General features: G+C 44.7%; 1 protein-coding gene and 1 non-coding gene across 2 annotated transcripts in view; both read left to right on the top strand.

Annotated features, from left to right (window-relative positions):
- The window catches only part of Brca2 (BRCA2 DNA repair associated), a 43,231-nt gene extending 25,675 nt beyond the window's left edge, over window positions 1-17,556 (top strand). The window contains 14 exon segments of the mRNA XM_038345727.1: window positions 488-497; window positions 769-950; window positions 2,288-2,475; window positions 3,396-3,566; window positions 4,276-4,627; window positions 5,585-5,740; window positions 5,826-5,970; window positions 8,053-8,174; window positions 9,528-9,720; window positions 10,074-10,237; window positions 10,328-10,466; window positions 14,451-14,692; window positions 15,081-15,233; window positions 16,271-17,556. Coding sequence (XP_038201655.1) covers window positions 488-497; window positions 769-950; window positions 2,288-2,475; window positions 3,396-3,566; window positions 4,276-4,627; window positions 5,585-5,740; window positions 5,826-5,970; window positions 8,053-8,174; window positions 9,528-9,720; window positions 10,074-10,237; window positions 10,328-10,466; window positions 14,451-14,692; window positions 15,081-15,233; window positions 16,271-16,876 — 2,823 coding nt within the window. The 3' untranslated portion in view covers window positions 16,877-17,556.
- Window positions 6,929-7,059, top strand: LOC119825820. Its single transcript, XR_005287287.1, has one exon. It is a non-coding gene; the product is annotated as a small nucleolar RNA SNORA36 family (small nucleolar RNA).
- Window positions 17,557-18,682: the final 1,126 nt, after the last annotated feature.

Genomic DNA, 18,682 nt, shown 5'->3' with positions numbered 1-18,682 from the left:
GGCTCAGTGGATACAGTGCTTGCTGCACAAGTCTGAAAACTTGAGTTCAGATTTCTAGTACCCATATAAAATCAAAGTATGACGGCACACATATGTAACTCTGGTGCAGAAAGGGCCGAGACAGGAGGATTCCTGGAGCTCTCTGGCCAGCCAGCCAGCCTGGTCAAATTGGTGAGCAGTCAGAGCCTTTATGTCAAACTGGAGAGTGGTAGATTAAGACACTCCATGTTATCCTATGTCCTTCATATGCATGGGCACACGCGTGTACTCACAAGACAAACATAATAATTGCGCAAGGCCAGGCATGACATGCTCAAGTCTGTAATACCACCGCTCAAGAGTCTAAGTCAGGAGCATTGTGAGTTCCAGGCTAGCCTGAGCTATGTAGCAAGACACTGTCTCAAAAAACAAACAAACAAAAACGGCTTCCTGTGGCTGTTGTATAAACCTAGCTGTCAGGACACTGGGATAGGAGGCCTGCTGGGAGTTTAATGCTAGCTAAGGCATGAGTGAGACCTTCCCCAAAAAGTCCAGGACTACTGTGACTGACTGGAGTTTATTATTTAGTTAGTTTTGGGGGATCGGGCTTCTCTGTGTAGCCCTGGCTGTCCTGGAACTAGTTCTGTAGACCAGGCTGGCCTCAGATTTGCAGAGATCCTCCTCTAGCCTCCCAAGTGCTAGAATCAAAGACATGAGCCAACAGTGCCTAGCCAGGCTGTGCCTTTTAACTCTGCATCCCTTTCCCTTTTGCAAACTGTCCTTTAACAGATTTAATGGCAAGCCTTCAGAATTCCAGAGACCTACAGAGTATGCGAATTAAAAAGAAAGAAAGGCATCATCTCTGTCCACAGCCGGGCAGTCTGTATCTCACAAAATCATCCACCCTGCCTCGGATCTCTCTGCAGGCCGCAGTAAGAGGCCGTGTTCCTTCTGCGTGTTCTCATAAGCAGGTATGCTATGATACCAACAGCTTTTACAGCAAAAGGAAGCCTCGTGCTGTCAGCTATCATCTGAAAATTGTCTTGTATAGAGAATGAACAAATTGCTGCTAATCAAATGAAAAAATGATTCTGCTTCCTCCTCCTCAGCCTGCAGTGGCAGCCTCCCCGTTTCCTGCCAGGCATGTCCTAGCCTCATTGACGTGTCTGTGCTACAGCCCTGCCATTTGTGCTTTAGCTCTTGCTTGCTTTGGTGGTGTGAGTGCTCTGAGCTAGGCATTGGAGGAATCTCATCAACCCTGGTTTCAAGTGTGAGTGACTGACTGTAGCCCTGCGCTTTCTAGAGGCTCTGATGTCTGAGTCTAGTGAAAACTTTACTGTTTGTGGAATATTCCAGAGTGGAAGGCTGGAAGTGACGGCAGTGCTGCTCACAGTGTGGAGTGGAGTTGTGCACACTTTGGGCACTCCTAAGAACTTCCGATGGCTCCGTGGGAGCTGTCTTCAGCCTCACAGCCCCCTTCAAGAAACACAGTTGTTTTGTCCGTCCGTCAGGCGGGAGGACTGAAGCATAGAGAGGGCTAAGTCACAGCCCAGAGTTGCCTAATTTGAGTGGAAGAGTCATGTTCCAATGCACGCGTGGGTCAGAGCCACTCTGGCCGAAGGAAAATACACTTAGCTGGGCATGCGTGGCTGAGAGGAAGCTCCTGATAGTACCCTGCACCTTCCCTTCCTCGCTTTTAAGAGAAATTGCTAGCACATGTTGTTTGTATGACATAATGGGTTAAATCCATGGAGCACTTGGTGAATTTGCATGTCTGCCTGGTGCCGGGGCCATGCTAGCCTGTGCTTCATTCAGTGTAGCTGTACATGTACTGCTGAAGACGCGCAGCCTGCCACTGCGGATGGCAGACACGGCCTTCTCGTGACCGATTTAGCAAGAGGGAGATAAAAGAGGAAATAAACAGTGCAGCTGTTTATAAACATAGTCTTAGTGCAGAGGGGGTTCATGTGTGTGTGTGTGTGCGTGTGTGTGTGTGTTTATAAACATAGTCTTAGTGCAGAGGGGGTTCATGTTTGTGTTTGTGCATGTCTGTCTGTGTGTGTGTGTGTGTGTGTGTGTGTGTGCGCGCGCGCGCGCGCGCGCGCGTGTATACTTCACAGCCAGTGCTTTTCACATGCTAAGCACACGCTTTATCAATGAGTTGTGCTCCTGGACCAGTTAACTATTTTATAGTGACTATTTTAGTATTTAAATAGAAAATTCTGGATAAATTCAGTTTGGTTTATATTCTAGGACTGTATTGGATTTTTATTTATTTATTATCACATTTTTCTATTGTTTTTTACAGCTTTATATGTATGGCGTTTCTAAAGAGTGCATGAACATTAACAGCAAAAACGCTGAGCATTTTCAGTTTGACATGCAGAATTACTTTGGTAAAGAAGATGTGTGTGATGGAAAGGGCATTCAGTTAGCAGATGGTGGATGGCTGATCCCCTCCAATGATGGGAAGGCTGGAAAAGAAGAATTTTATAGGTGCTGTGTACCGAAGAGACTGTGTGTTAGCCTTCACCTGTTCTGTCATCCTTCTCTCCCTCTTTTCTCTTCTTTTTTTTTTTTTAATTTTGTTTATATGAGTGCTCTGTCTGCATGTACACCTTTATGCTGGAAGAAGGCGTTAGATCCCATTAGAGATGGTTGTGAGCCACTGTGTGGGTGCCGGGAATTGAACTCAGGACCTCTGGTTGAAAAGCCAGTGTTCTTAACTGCTAAGCCATCTCTTCAGCCCTCTTTCTCTTTCCTATGACTTTTAAACTAAAAAGTTGCTAGTAATTGTTTTTTGGTTTTGGTTTTTTTTTTTTTAATGAGGAATTTTTTTAAAGTGTATTTTGGTTCACTAAACATTCTTTTGAAATCTTTTGAAAATTGAATGTGATTTATTCTGGGACTTAATGAAGTATATTTTTTATTTTTTAAAATTGGCTATATTATCCATTGTGGTAGAAATAGTTCAGTTTGAGTTTGCCTAATGGTATTCCCCTATTTGTGTCATTTTCCTCATTCACTATTTTTAATAAATATTAAAAATAGAAGCACTAGTGCCTGCTTTGGCAGCAAGGATAACATGCAAATTCATGAAGCATTCCATATTTTGGGGGGAAATGAGTGGAATCAGGATACATGATGTGAAATCCACAGAGAATCAGTAAAATGTTTTAAAAAATGGAGTTTTAAAAAATATGTATCGCCACTAAAATTTAAACAAAAGTATTTAAATATCAGTTCATAATTAGCAAATTTCAGTATTTAGACATCAACACCTTAGTTGTACAACATTGCCTAACAGGTGTGTGCTCACAAAAGCTTACTGCAGGATTTTGCACAAGAGAATAGTGATAGTTGGGAAGTCCAATTTTATTCTGTGGTTTCATTGTGTTGTATATTTCTTTGCTCAGGGCTCTCTGTGACACTCCAGGTGTGGATCCAAAGCTTATTTCTAGTGCCTGGGTGTCTAATCACTACCGGTGGATTGTATGGAAACTGGCAGCTATGGAATTTGCTTTTCCTAAAGAGTTTGCTAATAGATGCCTAAACCCAGAAAGAGTGCTGCTTCAACTAAAATACAGGCAAGTTGAAAGGATGGCCGTAAGTGAATGTCATGCAGTCTGCATGTTCCTGTGTAGCCTCTGACTTCCATATCAAAGATAGTGCATGAACCACTTCTGAGTGGCAGCGCCCACCCCCTCTTTCACCTTTGTAAATGTGAGTTACTAATTTGATCCAGTATTTAAAGATTGTTAATAAAACATTTTTGTCTTTAGTATTCTTACTTTAATGATAAAAAATAAGTACTTCTAGCTAATTTTTTTTTTCTTTTGGCTTTTCGAGACAGGGTTTTCCTGTGTAGCCCTGACTGTCCTAGAACTCAATCTATATAGACCAGCTTGGCCTTGATGAACTAATTTTTTAAAACTATTTATTGTGACTACACCTGGGTATACCCATGTGCTCATAAGCATGTGTGGATGTGCCTTCGGTATGTATTCACGGAAGCCAGAAGAGGGTGTCTGGTGTCCTCCACTAGCACGCTCTGCCTGTTCCTTTGAGGTGGGGGCTCTCCCTGAACCTGGAGCTTATGTTTTCTTGGCAGTCTGTCTCCAGCCACCTCAGAGCTGGGGTTACAGGCATGTACTCTCCGCCAGCTTGATATGTACATGCTGGGATCTAAACTCTGGTCCTCGTGATCATCCCACACTCTTAACTGCAGTTCGTGGCTTAGTTTACAGTGAGACCCCAGGCTCCAGTGCCCGGTCAGCTTTTTTGTCTCGTTTTCAGATACGATGTGGAAATCGACAACAGCAGCAGGTCGGCTCTCAAGAAGATCCTGGAGAGGGATGACACGGCCGCAAAAACACTCGTTCTCTGCGTTTCTGATGTCCTTTCACCAAGCACAAGTGGACCCGAAGCCTCAGGCAGGGAAACTCGTGCAGATCCCAAGAGTGTAGACGCTGTCGAGCTCACAGACGGGTGGTATGCTGTCAAGGCCCAGCTAGACCCTCCACTTGTGGCTCTGGTAAAGAGCGGGAGACTGACTGTGGGTCAGAAGATCATTACCTATGGGGCAGAGCTGGTGGGCTCCCCTGATGCCTGTGCACCTCTGGAAGCCCCAGACTCTCTTAGGCTAAAGGTAAGTTAAACTATTGTGCACTCCAGGCGAGAGCCCGTTACATTCTAGAGAGGTAATTAACTGAGAATGTTGTATTTACTTTTGTCATAAAGGACAGCATATCTTGTCAATGTACTAGTAATGGAAGAAGCAGATTGCTCTAAGGGATTTTCTGGCTAGGGGAGGCAGAGCTATTTTTTGAGCCAAATGCAGCTGCAGTTATTGAATAAGAGTCGGTCTGTACTAGAGTCGAGTTTGGGCACCAGTACTCCTGTCTCCTCCTTCCAGCACTGGCATTACAAGTGCCTGCCGTCACTTCTGGCCTTTTCACAGTGGCTCTGGGGATAAAACTCAGATCCTCATGCATACAGGGCAAGCACTTCACCAGTTGAGCCATCTCCCGCCCTCTAACAAGCATTGATGCTTTGTAGCAAAAGTAAGTGAACTCGAGTGCATGAGTGCATGCGTTTGGTGCATGTATCTGTTGCTAGGGAGTCAGATCCTGCACGTGTTAGACAGGTGCTCTGTAGTAGATAACACCCCAGGCCCTACAGTAGAAACATTCTTGAGAAGTATATATTGAAGTATTTTTCTTCTTATATGGTTTTTCTACTTACTCACTTTTTAAAATCTTTATCAGTCATCTTCATGAGATATTTAAAAGTTAATTTTTTAAAAAAAGTTTTTCTGTTTTCTAAGTATGAGTGTTTTGCCTGTCTATGTACCATGTTCGTGCAGTTCCCTCAGAGGCCAGAAGAGGAAATTGGATCCCCTGGAACCGGAGTTGTGAGCCATTATATGGGTGCTGGGAACCGAACCCAGGCCCTCTACAAAAGCAGCAAATGTTCTTAACTGTTGAACCATCTTTTTCACACACACACACACACACACACAAATACTCTTAAAACATCCCGAAAGATTGAAAGTTGTAGAGTAGAATTCAGTATGTCTTTAACTTTTCCTCTTTAATGTATGCAGATTTCTGCCAACAGCACACGGCCTGCTCGTTGGCACAGCAAGCTGGGGTTCTTTCGTGATCCCAGGCCTTTCCCCCTGTTCTTATCCTCACTGTTCAGTGATGGAGGAAGTGTTGGCTGTGTGGACATCATTGTTCAGAGAGTGTACCCTTTACAGGTATGATATGTTTTGAAACTTACCATGTAATTTCTTTCTCTGGAGAGAATCTGAATGTTCCTTCCTGTTTTCAATACATTGTCAGTGGGTGGAGAAGACAGCATCTGGATTGTACATATTTCGTAATGAGAAAGAAGAGGCAAAGGAAGCAGTGAGATTTGCAGGGGACCAGCAGAAGAAACTGGAGGACTTGTTCAACAAAATCCAGGCAGAGTTTAAAGACCATGAAGGTAAAATGGGCCTCTTATTACAAATTGTTATCTCTCACAACGCTTTATAATTATGTAAATTCTTATTGAGTAATTGATTCTTTTTTAATTCTGTGTCTTTTTTTTTTTTTTACTTACAAAATACCACACATATACAGTTGTCGTTGCTTCTTTTAGAACTGAGCTTTTAGGTAATTGTCTGAGACAGCGAAAGATGACAGCTATTGTGTCAGTATCTTTTAGGGTCCTTAAATAAGTGCCCTCTTTTCTCCTTTATTCTTCCCTCCCTCCCTCCTTCCCTTTCATCTAGAGGCAGTATCTTACAAAGTTGATCAACCTGGCCTCGTACTCACTCTTCCTCCTGCCTCGGCCTCCAGAGTAGCTAGGGTGCAGGCCTGAACCCCAGGCATGAATTCGTACACTGAGTTTGAGTATCTAGGAATCCTTGGTGCTAGGAGAAGGGTGGCCAGGAGGAGTCAGCCAGACTAGTGTCTTCCAAGTCCCTGTCAGACTTCTTCCCAGTGTTCTATCCAGCTGTGCACCAGCCTGTGTCATTGAGGTTCTGAGTTTCCAAGGGACAAACCTCCTGAAACTACTAGGAAGGACCTTTTCCACACATGGACCTCAGTGACCAGCTCATCATCTTTGTGTGTAAATGACTTAAACTTCCCTTTTATTTTCTTTTTCTTTTTCCTTCCTTTCTTTCTTTCTTTCTTTCTTTCTTTCTTTCTTTCTTTCTTTCTTTCTCTCTTTCTTTTTTTTTTTTTTGGTTTTGGTTTTGGTTTTTCAAGACAGGGTTTCTCTTTCTCAGTGTAACAGCTCTGGCTGTCATGGAACTCGCTCTGTAGACCAGGCTGGCCTCGAACTCACAGAGATCTGCCTCTTGAGTGCTGGGATTAAAGGTGTGCGCTGCCACCATTGCTTGGGCTTAAAGTTCCCTTTTCTAATCTACTTTTGTGTTACTAAAGATTTTGTTTTCTTCCAAAGTGTTGAGTTCAGTTCAGGGCGGCTTCCCTGTTCTGTTAATTAAACTTTGGGACATTGAAGTTGGCTGAGGGGAATGACTGAATAGAGAGTATTACTCTATTCATATACTTCTCATCTATACAAATAAGATAGATAGACAGACAGACAGACAGACAGACAAAAATTTAAAAAAATTTTTTTTCAGGTATTTCCTCAGAATTTTCTGCAGGTGTAAAATATGTGTATCTATAGAAAGATCAGGGGGCTGGAGAGATGACTCAGCAGCTAAGAGTGCTTACTGTTCTTGCAGAGGACCTGAGTTCAGTTTCTACCACCCACACCACCTGTAGCTCCAGCTCCAGGGGATCCCGTGCCTCTTCTGGCCTTCATGGCACCCCACCCCAAGTGTCATACTTTCATACAAGCACATACATCACATACTAAAAAACAAATTTTTAAATCAAAGATTAGACTTCCACTATCTTATTTATTTAAAATTATCACCAGATTACACTGTTTTCATGAATAAGTAAATCAGCATGAGAAACAATTTCTTTAAATTACAAATTAATCTCATTACATAAACCCCTGTGTGTGACATTTTACATGAGACTGCCTCAGTTTCTTCTTTTTTTTTTAAACAAGGAAGCTTTTAGATAGATAGGTTGTTTTTTTTTTTTTTTGTTTTGTTTTTGTTTTGTTTTGTTTTTTTGGTTTTTCGAGACAGGGTTTCCCTGTAGTTTCTAGAGCCTGTCCTGGAACTAGCTCTTGTAGACCAGGCTGGCCTCGAACTCAGAGATCTGCCTGCCTCTGCCTCCCGAGTGCTTAGATAGGTTGTTTTTAAAATAATTTTTAAATTTCATTTATTCATTGATTGTATGTCCATGTCACAGACAGCACATGCAACAGAAATAAGGGACAACTTATGGCGCTAGGCAATTCCTGCCTAGTGGGCTCTGGGAATTGGGCAGGTCGGTAGACCTGGTAACTGGTACCATTGCCAGCTGAGCCGTCAGTCTAATCTGCTCTTTGTGGCTCTCGATTGTCTGTTCCTCCTCTGGATGTTTTAGCTTGACTTCGTAGTTTTCACTCCAAAGTTTTGGGTTTAGCTAATCAATGCTTCCTCCCTCCCCCCAGAAAACACAGCACAGCGGTGTGTGCTGTCCCGTGCACTCACAAGGCAGCAGGTCCATGCTCTGCAGGATGGTGCAGAGCTCTATGCAGCAGTTCAGAGTGCTTCCGACCCCGATCACCTTGAGGTGAGGAAGAGCCAGGCGACAGCCCAGTCCCCAGACCTGTGGGAAGCTGTGCCCTGGCCCTTGTGGCGCCTCCATGTCGAAATGCTGCGTCTTTCAAAAGGGGGGCTTCTGGGGCAAATGTTTGATTCTGTGTCAGATAGAGAATGAAAGGTTTTATGAGTTTCATATATTAAAATAACATGATTTAAAATGCCAGGCAAAAGACCAGAGAAATTGACTCAGTGGGCAAGGCTCCTGCCGCCAACTTTGACAGCCTGAGTTTGATCCCTGGGACCCACATGGTAGAAGGAGAGAACCAACTCCTTCCAGTTTTCCTCACCTCCACACACCTAAAATAAATACTGCATCTATCTATCTATATAGATAGATATTGTATTTTTTTAATGCAGGCAAAGCCTTCTTTTTAGCCAGATGTGTGGCACATGTCTGTGTTCTAAGCACTCTGGGGACCAAGAGGCAGGATGGCAAGATGTGTGCCTGGGAGACACAGCCAAATTCTGTCTGGAGAGACAGAAGGCTTAGTGGTTAAGAATGCTCAGAGCTCTGGGAGGTGGTGGCCGTACAAACCTTTAATCCCAGCACTTGGGAAGCAGATGCAGGTGAATCTCTGTGAGATTGACTGAAGCTAGCCTGGTCTACAGAGCAAGTTCCAGGACTGCAGGACAGGCTCCAAAGCTACAAAGAGAAACCCTATCTCAAAAAACAAAAAAACAAAAAAAAACTAAAAAAGAATGCTCAGAGCTCTTGTAGAGGACCCAAATTGGGTTTCCAGCACCCATGTTTGGCAACTCACAACTGCCTATAACTGCAGCTCCACATGTACACATAAAATGAATAGACAAACACACAAAACACTTTTAAAAATTATATCTCCTGTTCCAAAGATGAATTATTAAATCTAATTGATTGCACAGGAGATAAGGATAAAAAAGCCCTTGAGCCAGCCCCTCCTATGTCACCTGTGCAGTCACTGATTGTCTCTGTGCTTCACTTTCGTCGGCTCCAGCATGGAAATAATAGCGACAGTCATGGCATGCCCATGAAGATACGTGAGTTAGCACATTTACCAGGCATAAACTCGTTGTTCTGTTAGTGTCCATTCATGTCAGACATTTGAAATGTAGGTGTGCTGGTTGTGGTTAGAGAACCTAAGTATTAGAGATTTGGCTCTAGGGAGGTCTGTCACAAGGACACATAGGCAGTTGGAGGTCCCTGAGAGCATTGTGTGATAAAATGATTAGTACACACCCAGGTGGATTGGATCTGTTGTATTTTGTTCTCATATAAGGCAGCCCAGTTAAGGTAGGCAGGATTGCTGTTGTGGCAGCTCTCTGATGTTTTAACTGGTCACAGGGTTGTTTCAGTGAAGAGCAGCTGAGAGCCTTGAACAACCACAGACAAATGTTGAACGATAAGAAACAAGCACAGATCCAGTCAGAATTCCGGAAGGCGTTGGAGTCCGCTGAGCTAGCGGAGGGCTTATCAAGGGATGTTACGACGGTGTGGAAGCTGCGTGTTACAAGCTACAAGAAAGAAGAAAAATCATGTAAGTATGCAAGGTTTTTGTTAAGTTTAAAAGTGAGTTTATGCTGGGCGGTGCTGGTGCACACCTTTAATCCTAGCGCTCTGGAAGCAGAATCAAGAGATTCTCTGAGTTCAAGGCCAGCCTGGTCTACTGAGTGAGTTCCAGGACATTCAAGGCCACACAGAGAAACCCTGTCTGGGGGTTGGAGGAGTGAATTTACGAATGATAAATGAAATGTAAAATTCATGTAGACCAAGTAAATAAAATGGGCTGTGAGCACCCACAGCGCAGGGGCACCCTTGGGTCTTTGTTGTTCACATGTTTCCGTAAATGGTCACCAGTGTGCCTTTGTGTCCTCCTGTTCCTCTGAACAGCTCTGCTGAGTATCTGGCGTCCTTCAGCAGACTTACACTCCCTGTTAACCGAGGGAAAGAGATACAGAATCTATCATCTTGCAGTATCGCGATCCAGGAGTAAATTTGAACAAGCTAGCATCCAGTTAACAGCTACGAAAAGAACTCAGTATCAGCAGCTACCGGTCTGAACTGCTCCTTACACATTTTCCTTTTGATAAAAGCAAGTGCCTCCCAGAGTCTCCGCACGCTGACGATTTGTTCTATTTCCCCAGGTTTCCCAGGAGACCTTACTCCAGGTTTACCAGCCCCGGGAGCCTCTTCACTTCAGCAGACTGTTGGAGCCAGCCTTTCAGCCTCCGTGCTCTGAAGTGGACCTCGTAGGAGTTGTTGTTTCTGTTGTAAAAGCAGTCGGTAATGTACAGTGTGTTTAATGTAGCTTTCTGTTGATTCTCTGGAGAAGCATTGCCTTTCAAGCTTTTAAACTTACATGGTGGAGCTACACTGATACGCTTGCTGAGCAGTGATGTGAAAGTAATCTTCGTATTTCTGTATGTGTGTGGGTATGCCAGCATGTATGTGGGGGTCAGAGGACAACTTTTATGAGTCTGCTCTCTTCTCCCATGGAGCCCAGAGGTCAGACTCAGGTCATCAGGCTTGATGGTAAAGAACCTTTACACACAGCCATCCTCTTGGCCCTTAGCCTCCCTTTCTTTTTCTTTTTTTCTTCTTTCTTTTTTAGTAATTATGATCAAATAATTATATTTAGTGAAACATTTAAACCTCTTATCTCTTCAGCTTTTAATATTCTCCAACATCTTGGCTGGATTCTTCTCTTAGTTGTTTGTTTTTGTTTGTTTTGTAGGGGCTCCCAATGCTGGGCAGGCATTCTGCCACTGACTCTGTCCTACCCTGTTTCATTTCTTACTGAAGTTCTGCAGAGATGTCACACCCAGCCGAGGTCTCTGTGTAGGCACAAGCCTTCCAGACGTTTCGGCCTGAGCTCCTGTCTCTCCCATTGCACTTCAGCCATGTGACATGTCCTTGTGGGAGACCCTTCCTAACAGGAGCAGCGTCCGCTCCTCTCCCACAGCAGCACTCGTCCTTCGGCTCCGTTTTGTCCTTGGCACTCCTCAGCTCCTGAGCGTGTCCCACACCCCGTGCCCCCTGGGATGTAATGCTGTAAGGGCAGGGCACTGCCCCCTCCTAGAGCAGACATGATGTAGCGCAGGCTCTTCAGCACTTGCTGTCACTGTCCCCGTCCCCCTTCTCTGGCAGCTCACTGTCCTTTCTGTTGTGTTCTGTTGAGTCCTCTGGAAGAGCGGTGCCCTCAGCTCAGCACTTCCCAGCCCTGCCTGACATGGCTCCTGAGCAGTTCTCCTTTATGCCACACACTCAGGGCTTTTTGCGTCTCTGCATCTGCACATCCCCTTCTTAGCAGCCCTGCCTCAGAATGCCAGTTGTCTTGTGTGACAGCACATTTATTTCTGGTTTTATTTGGTTCTTTTTCATTGTATTTTCTGTCTTTATCCATTATGATCACAGGCAGCCCTTATGTCCTTAATTTTGCCTTCTGCAGACACTGTGCACATCGTTGTCTTTTCTCAAGCCTGACTCTGTCCCCTTGTGGTGTGTGCTGTCAGTTTCTTTGGTCCTGCTGTCTCCTTTCCATCTACAGAGTGATCTGCTTGTTATCTGCAATCCAGGGGTTTTTGTGTTGACTGTATGGTCTAAAGTTCTATAGCAGAGTCACTTGTGAAAACTTTAGGCATTTTCTTATTGGGGGGTAGGGGGTTCCTTACGTTCTGTCTTTCTCTGTACTTGCTAACCTTCCCTCCCTCTTTCCTTTCCTCCCACCCTGCTTTCCTGTGTTCGTCTGATGTAGGGCTTTTCTCTGACTCTTGTGTTACTAAGCCGCATTGCCATTTTGTTCCTTGTCATCGGGTCACACTGTGTCTGCACACGTTTGATTGTTATAGAAGGTGGGTAACTTATTGGTGCATTCCATCAATATTTATTGAGTAATTGTTACATGCCAGGTGCACAGTAGATAAGAATCCCTTCCCGGGAGCACTCTGGTGGGAGGAGGAGATTACAAACAACAAAATAGCATGAGTGACAAATGGAAGAAAGGTTGGGAGGACAGGGTGCAGAAAAGACATCATTGATATTCGTGTTGGACTGGGAGAAACTGAGAGAGCAGCATGTGGAATCTGGGAGAGCTCCAGGAAGGCTGTGCTGGGCGGGACCTGTTAGCTTTGCCAGAGGAGCGAGAGAGGCAGGGACGTGCCAGGTGGTGTGTGTGGCACGTGTGGAGGTCAGAGGAGATGGTTCTTCCCATACCCCTTGATGTAGGGGCTGGGGAGTGAACTCAGACTGTCAGTCTGCACAGCAATTGCCTTCACTCACTGAGCCGTCTTGCTGGAGCCCTTGTATATATTTAACTTTTGCTTAAAGGGTGATAGGAAGTCATGGGACAGTCTCAAGTAGAGGAGAGACAAACAGGCTTCGACCTTTTTGCATATCACCCGAACTGTCACATTGGAAATAGGGTATAGAGGGTGTGAGTACAAACAGTGACTCCAGGAGGAGGCCATGGTAAGAATCTAGGCAGGGGAGGATGGTGGAGCAGACAAAAGGCATGGGCGTGGGGAACAGTAGACTCTGATTACACTCTGAAGGTGGAGGGACAGTGTGGGGTGTCCAAAGCTATGGAAGACTGGAATTACTCCTTACTGAAAAGGGAAAACTTGAAAACAACCCATGGGAAGCATGGTTTGCAAGTACAGTCTCAGCCACGTGAGAAGCTTTGGAGATGTGGTAGACCGACCACTGTGTTCACAGACATCTGCTCCGGGCAGTGGTCAGACCTGAGGATTCAGATTTAGTGCCATCAGTATGCCAGTGAGGAACAAAGCCATGAGGCTGAACGAGAGCACTCTGGGGGTGAGGGTACTCGGAAGAGACAGAGGACTCAGTTTGCGCACCTGGATGTTCAGGGATGGGACAGATAGAAAGGAGGCAGTGTGTCTCAATCACTGGTGTGAGGTGAGAACCAAGACGTGGTAGTTGGCTTTGGCATCATGGCAAAACCCTTTCCACGAAGAGAGGGACTGGCTACCTGAGTAGAACAAGGGAGCAGAGGAATGGAGATGGTGGGTGTGGTTCCTTCTCTTGCTCAAAGAGAAGGAAAGGAGAAGTGGTTGTTAGAATCATGATCAGGAGAATAGATTTCAGATGAAAGTGTGGCAGGTGCCCTGAGGGCACCCTGTGCTGAATGAAGAAGCTAGTAAGGGAGTAAAGCCTGACACTAGGAAGTCAGCACATGACACCTGTGTCCAGACACGCTGTGGTGAGACACACCTTAGCCAGCAGTAGACACTTGGGGCCACAAATGCAGGAGGTGATGGAGAGGTAGACATCTGCATAGCTTCAAACAGGCAGGAAATAAGTGCCCAAGTAAGTAGAGGGGAGACTGGCCTAGGTACATCCCCGTGCCTGCCCAGGCCCATGCCAGCCTAGCTCTCAACAAGCCTCCTCTACTTGCTGAACACTTCTTTGCTTCTCGGAAACACAAGTTGCTGCCAGTTCATCTGTGTTCCCTGCTGCAGTCCTGAATCAACCAACTCTGGTTCTTTTGAGTGGGAAGCACATCGTAAAACTAAGGTCTGTTATTGACTGTAAGAGTCAGAGCCACAGAGAAAGCTGCCCTTGGAGAAGTGTCTTTCCCTCCTGAACAACTCCTGTGTCTGGTCCTCCTTTGCCCCTCCAGGCCTCACCTGTTTAGTTTCTTGTTCAGCCTTCCTCTTTTCTTGACTCAAAGTCCTAGAAACATGTATGTATTTTCTGTCCCCTTCCTGCTAGGCAGGGTGACACTGGAGCCTTTCTGGTGTGCTTTTCCTAGTTAGCACTGTCTTGGGACTTTCTTCATTCTTTTCACAGCTGCCTAGGAAACCGTCGCACGACGGTGGGTATGGGTGCAACTCAGCTACCCCTGTGTGTGAGCTGATAAGGGTTGCTTCCAACATTTTATAACTGCAGACCAGTACTGCAGTGCAGCTGTTATCATCATGACCCTTGCTCACATGTATTTTAATATTATTGGGCATCTGTCTTCGGCATGTACTGCTAAAGGTAAGATGTGCATAGCTTTGCTAGGCAATGCTAAGTTCTTCTCCAGAAGGCCGGATCAGATCTACACACCCACCAGCTGTGTATCGTGTATCTGCTGCCCCATGGCCTCGGAATGTTTGCCAGTGAAATTGTAACACCTTAAGCAAAGGATTTTCATTCTAGAAATCCCATGCTTTCTCTAAACACAGGGGTTTTTGTCATCTAGAACAAACAAATATTATCCTAGCAATTGTAAAGATAACGATGACTTATATTTCATTCTAGGTCTTGCTCCTTTGGTCTACCTGTCAGACGAGTGCCTTAATTTATTAGTGGTAAAGTTTGGGATAGATGTTAATGAAGACATAAAGCCACGTGTGCTAGTTTCTGCGAGCAACCTCCAGTGGCATCCAGAATCCAGATCAGTAGTGCCGACTTTATTTGCTGGGAATTTTTCCGTATTTTCCACCAGTCCAAAGGAGGTCTACTTTCAGGAGAGAGTCAACAGAATGAAGCAAGCTATTGGGGTAAGATCAGGAAGTAGGAAGCAGAACACAGTTTTAGCCTAGTGTTTCCACACATGAGCACATGTGCTCATCCACACCACCTTCCCTCACCCTTTAGGGAGAGTTGGTTTTACATTGATGTGCACGCTTGACAGGTGCTATCAAATTTTAAGTGTCCCACCAGGCATGGTGGCACACGCCTGAGATTCCAGAACTTGAGTGCCATCCTCTACAGAGAGAACCAGGCCAGCTGGGCTATATAACAAGACCCTAGCTAAACAACAAACAAACAAAAATGTGGCTCATTCTTTTGTTCTGAATGTTTTATTTCTAAAAGAAAATACTTTCCAAGAACATCAGTGTGTGAATTAGCAACTCAGGACACAGCTTTTCCACTTTATTCTCTTAGGATATCGATACATTTTACAAGGAAGCAGAAAAGAAGCTTTTACATCTGCTTAATGGAGACAGTTCCAAGTGGTCCACCCCGACTAAAGACTCCACTCTGCTGGCTTCCACCTACCCTGCTTCAGAGCTCCTTGCTACAGGCAGTCAGTCAGTGGTAAGTTATCGGTTTGGGAAATCATTTTGGGAAATAACAGGTGTTCTGGCATGCCCTAGCAAATGTGAGGTGTAACTAAGCTGTATTTAACCTGTGGCTAGCTTGCTGTAGCTGCTCTGTGTGGAGATTGTAACTTGTTTGTTGAAGTATGAATGTAAAGTTTTGGGAGCAAACTACATGGTTGGTACTCCAAGGACATGTAGTGAAAAGCCTTTTGCCTGGTCCTGTTGCTAGAAGAGCTGCCCATACATACCATTTGCTAGCTGTTGCATTGTTTCTCAGGTCAGTTGGCTCATTTATGATTTATGGTAGGTGTCTGATTGCCAGGGTCGACAGGATAGGTGGCCCTGTACAGCACCCTAACTCAGTAAAGCAATCCTCACTCAATACAAGAAAAGCCACTGTTAAAAGAGTTAGACTGGCAAAGAAAGAAGATGAACAACTGTTGCCAGTGATTCAGGAGAAAAGAAAGGTGTTAAAACAGGCAGAGTCAGCTGTGGCTCAGCAGATAAAGGTGCTGTGGCTGAGCCTGATGTTGATCTGTGTGACCCACCTGGTGGAGTAGGGAACCCACTCCCACAGGTATCAGTCCCCTGACCTTGACAGGTGTGCTGGAGCATGTGAGTGCTCGCGCGTGCACACACATATGCACATTACATGTATGCACACTAATAAGTAAATATCCAAAAAAGAGGGAGGAAGAAGTAGAAGTCAGAGTTTGTTCTTAAAGTGATTCTGAAAAATCTGTCGTTTTTAGCTTTGTAACTCTTTTGGAAAGTTAAAGCATAAATGATGTTGTGTGAATTTTTAAAAAAATTTTGTATTAGGATCTCTTCGTTTTCCTTTTCTAGTCATTTTTATATTCTCTTGTGTAAAATTATTTCCCATGGGATGGGAATAACAGCATGAGATTTTGACATCTATCCTTCATCGATTAGATAAGAAAGTGGCCTCTGTATTTTTTTAACGAAAGGTTAAATTTTATTTTGTTTATATACAAGTACATATTATGATAGGCTCCTTTTTTGTTTTGTTAGAGGTTTTCACCTAACAGTGAGCAAAATTATCAAAGTCCTTTATCACATTGCACACCAAAAGAGAAGTCTACACCCCTGGCTCAGTCAGCCCAGAAGGCTTCAAAGTCTTGTAATGGGGAGAGAGAAATTGATGACCCAAAGACCTGTAGAAAAAGAAGAGCCTTGGATTTCCTGAGTCGGCTGCCCTTACCTCCCCCGGTGAGTCCCATCTGTACCTTTGTCTCTCCGGCTGCACAGAAGGCTTTTCAGCCGCCACGGAGGTGTGGCACCAAATATGCAACACCTAAGAAGAAAAAAGAGCCCAGCTCCCCTCAGAGGACACTATTTCAGAAGGCCAGTGGCGTTTCTCTTTTGGAATATGATGATTCAGTAGCTGATGAAGAGCTTGCCTTGCTTAGTACCCCAGCCCTTTTACCTGGCTCATCAGAAGGAAATGAACAAGCATTTCCTGGTGACTCCACAAGGACCCTTGCGCCCCAAGAACAAAAGGACCCCAGCTAGCACAGAGGCCAGACCCAGCATGGAGGGCCCAGATGCAGGAAGGAGTCTCATCTCAGGGACTGCGGAGGTGACAACGGTGACGGAACATTAGCTGTCGAGTCTTAGCTTCCCGGTTTGTAAAGTGTGTGCGGTTCCAAGCTGCACGTTTGTGAGACAAGACACAAATGACAGCACATGGCTGAAGGGTTTGTTTACTATACAGATGTTCTGCCTGGTTCTGTATTTATGCAACTATTCAGATGTCTAAAGCTGGCCAATAGTAACTAACTTAAAGATCTTTAAATCTTTGTCATTAGGTTTGATCACTACAAGCATATTTTACATGCAGAATAAACATACCTTTGCTTTTGTTTGTGTCATTAACTAATTAAAGCTGAGGTCTCTAAGCACTGTTACTTTACTAGATAATTTGTTTCAGTTTGGTTTCTTTCTGTTTTTAAGGTTTTCTATAGGCAACTCCTATGAAATAATGTCCTTCTGCTAGAGTTCCATTCTGTCGGATAAACAGACACGACAGTGGTGTCTACTTCTGGCCAGTTCTTTACCCTTGACAGCAATAGGAACCTTCCGAGTCACTCCTTTCTATAATCTCTCAAATGATTCCAGCTAGAAATCCAGCCAGGCATAATGATGCACACCTGTCGTCCCTGCACAAGGTAGAGACAAAACTGGGAGTCCAGGTCATCCTTCACTAACAGCAAGTTCAAGGCTGCCTGCTCTGTCACGCCTTCCCAACCACAGCGCCATCTACGGGCAAATGCTCTCACTGCGCTTCAGCCTTAAAGTGTTCCATCGACGCTTATTAGTGATTTAAGTATTGTTCATAAAATATTTTTGTCTTTGCGTCCTAATCATTTTTCTGGAACTCCAACCTAGTGCAGAGTAAATGAGTCTTACATGAATGAGAATGATGCTATTTATGAAATTTAACCTTTTTGTTTGTTCTTTCATTTGAGACAGGGTTTCTCTGTGTAGCCCTGGCTATCGCAGAACTCACCCTATACACCAGGTTGACCTCGAACTCAGAGATCATCTATCTCTCCCTCCCCAGTGCTCAGACTAAAGACATATGCCACCACCGCCTGACAGAAATTTAACCTTTTTTCTTGTGAATTCTATCAAAAATGCTACTACTTTCCCCATCTCCTCTCAGGCAACATAGTACAGGCACCTTTTACATAGAGCCCAAACATCCATGCTGCATGAACACAGTATGAAACTTAAGCCTGTGTGCAGATTTTCCTTCTTAAAGTGGCATTGATTAAAGCCAACAGTGTTTACTGCGGACCAGGGATAGATGACGAAAGCATTTGGTGGTGGTTATTCTTTGAGAGCCTTCAGGTCACAGAGCTTTCTGCTGGCTCTATAAATAATGGAAGTCAGTGATGCAAGTTCAAAGGGCCCAGAAGTCAGAAGCCATAGGAGGAGAAAGAAAAGAATGCATTGCTTCTAACTGGAATAAGCCTGGAGGCATTTAATCAGTTGTTTATGTTTCTAACCAAGTATTTTGGTATCTCCCCGTAGGAGGAAGCAGGAACATAGCTGGGCAGGAGACTTGAGAGCTCTGAGAAAACTCTGGGTCCGCAGCCTGAAGCCTCTCTCTGTGGTCGTCAGGTTCGGCTCAGGCAAACTAAAGCTCTGAAAGCTAACCAGTCCTATCAGGAAATGTGATTCTGGCCCCTTGGGTGCTCCTGTGGAACCAAAGGAAGGCTATTCCATTTGAGCTCTCTGACACTTCTCTCCTCTGCCAACCTAGATGATGCAGCTTTCCATACCAAAGTCATTGTGCGGGCAGCGTCCAGGCTGTGAATCCCACAGCTACCTGGGCCTGGGAGGTTGGAAAACCAAGTGAGTTGCTACAGGACTGCTGTGTGCTGTGCTAGGCGTTAGAATTTAACAAAGTCAGACTGG

This window comes from Arvicola amphibius, chromosome 10 (assembly GCF_903992535.2).
Source record: "Arvicola amphibius chromosome 10, mArvAmp1.2, whole genome shotgun sequence".
Taxonomy (NCBI): Eukaryota; Metazoa; Chordata; class Mammalia; order Rodentia; family Cricetidae; genus Arvicola; species Arvicola amphibius.
The sequence above is the reverse complement of the archived record's forward strand: the minus strand, read 5'-3'. Positions and strand labels throughout refer to the sequence as shown.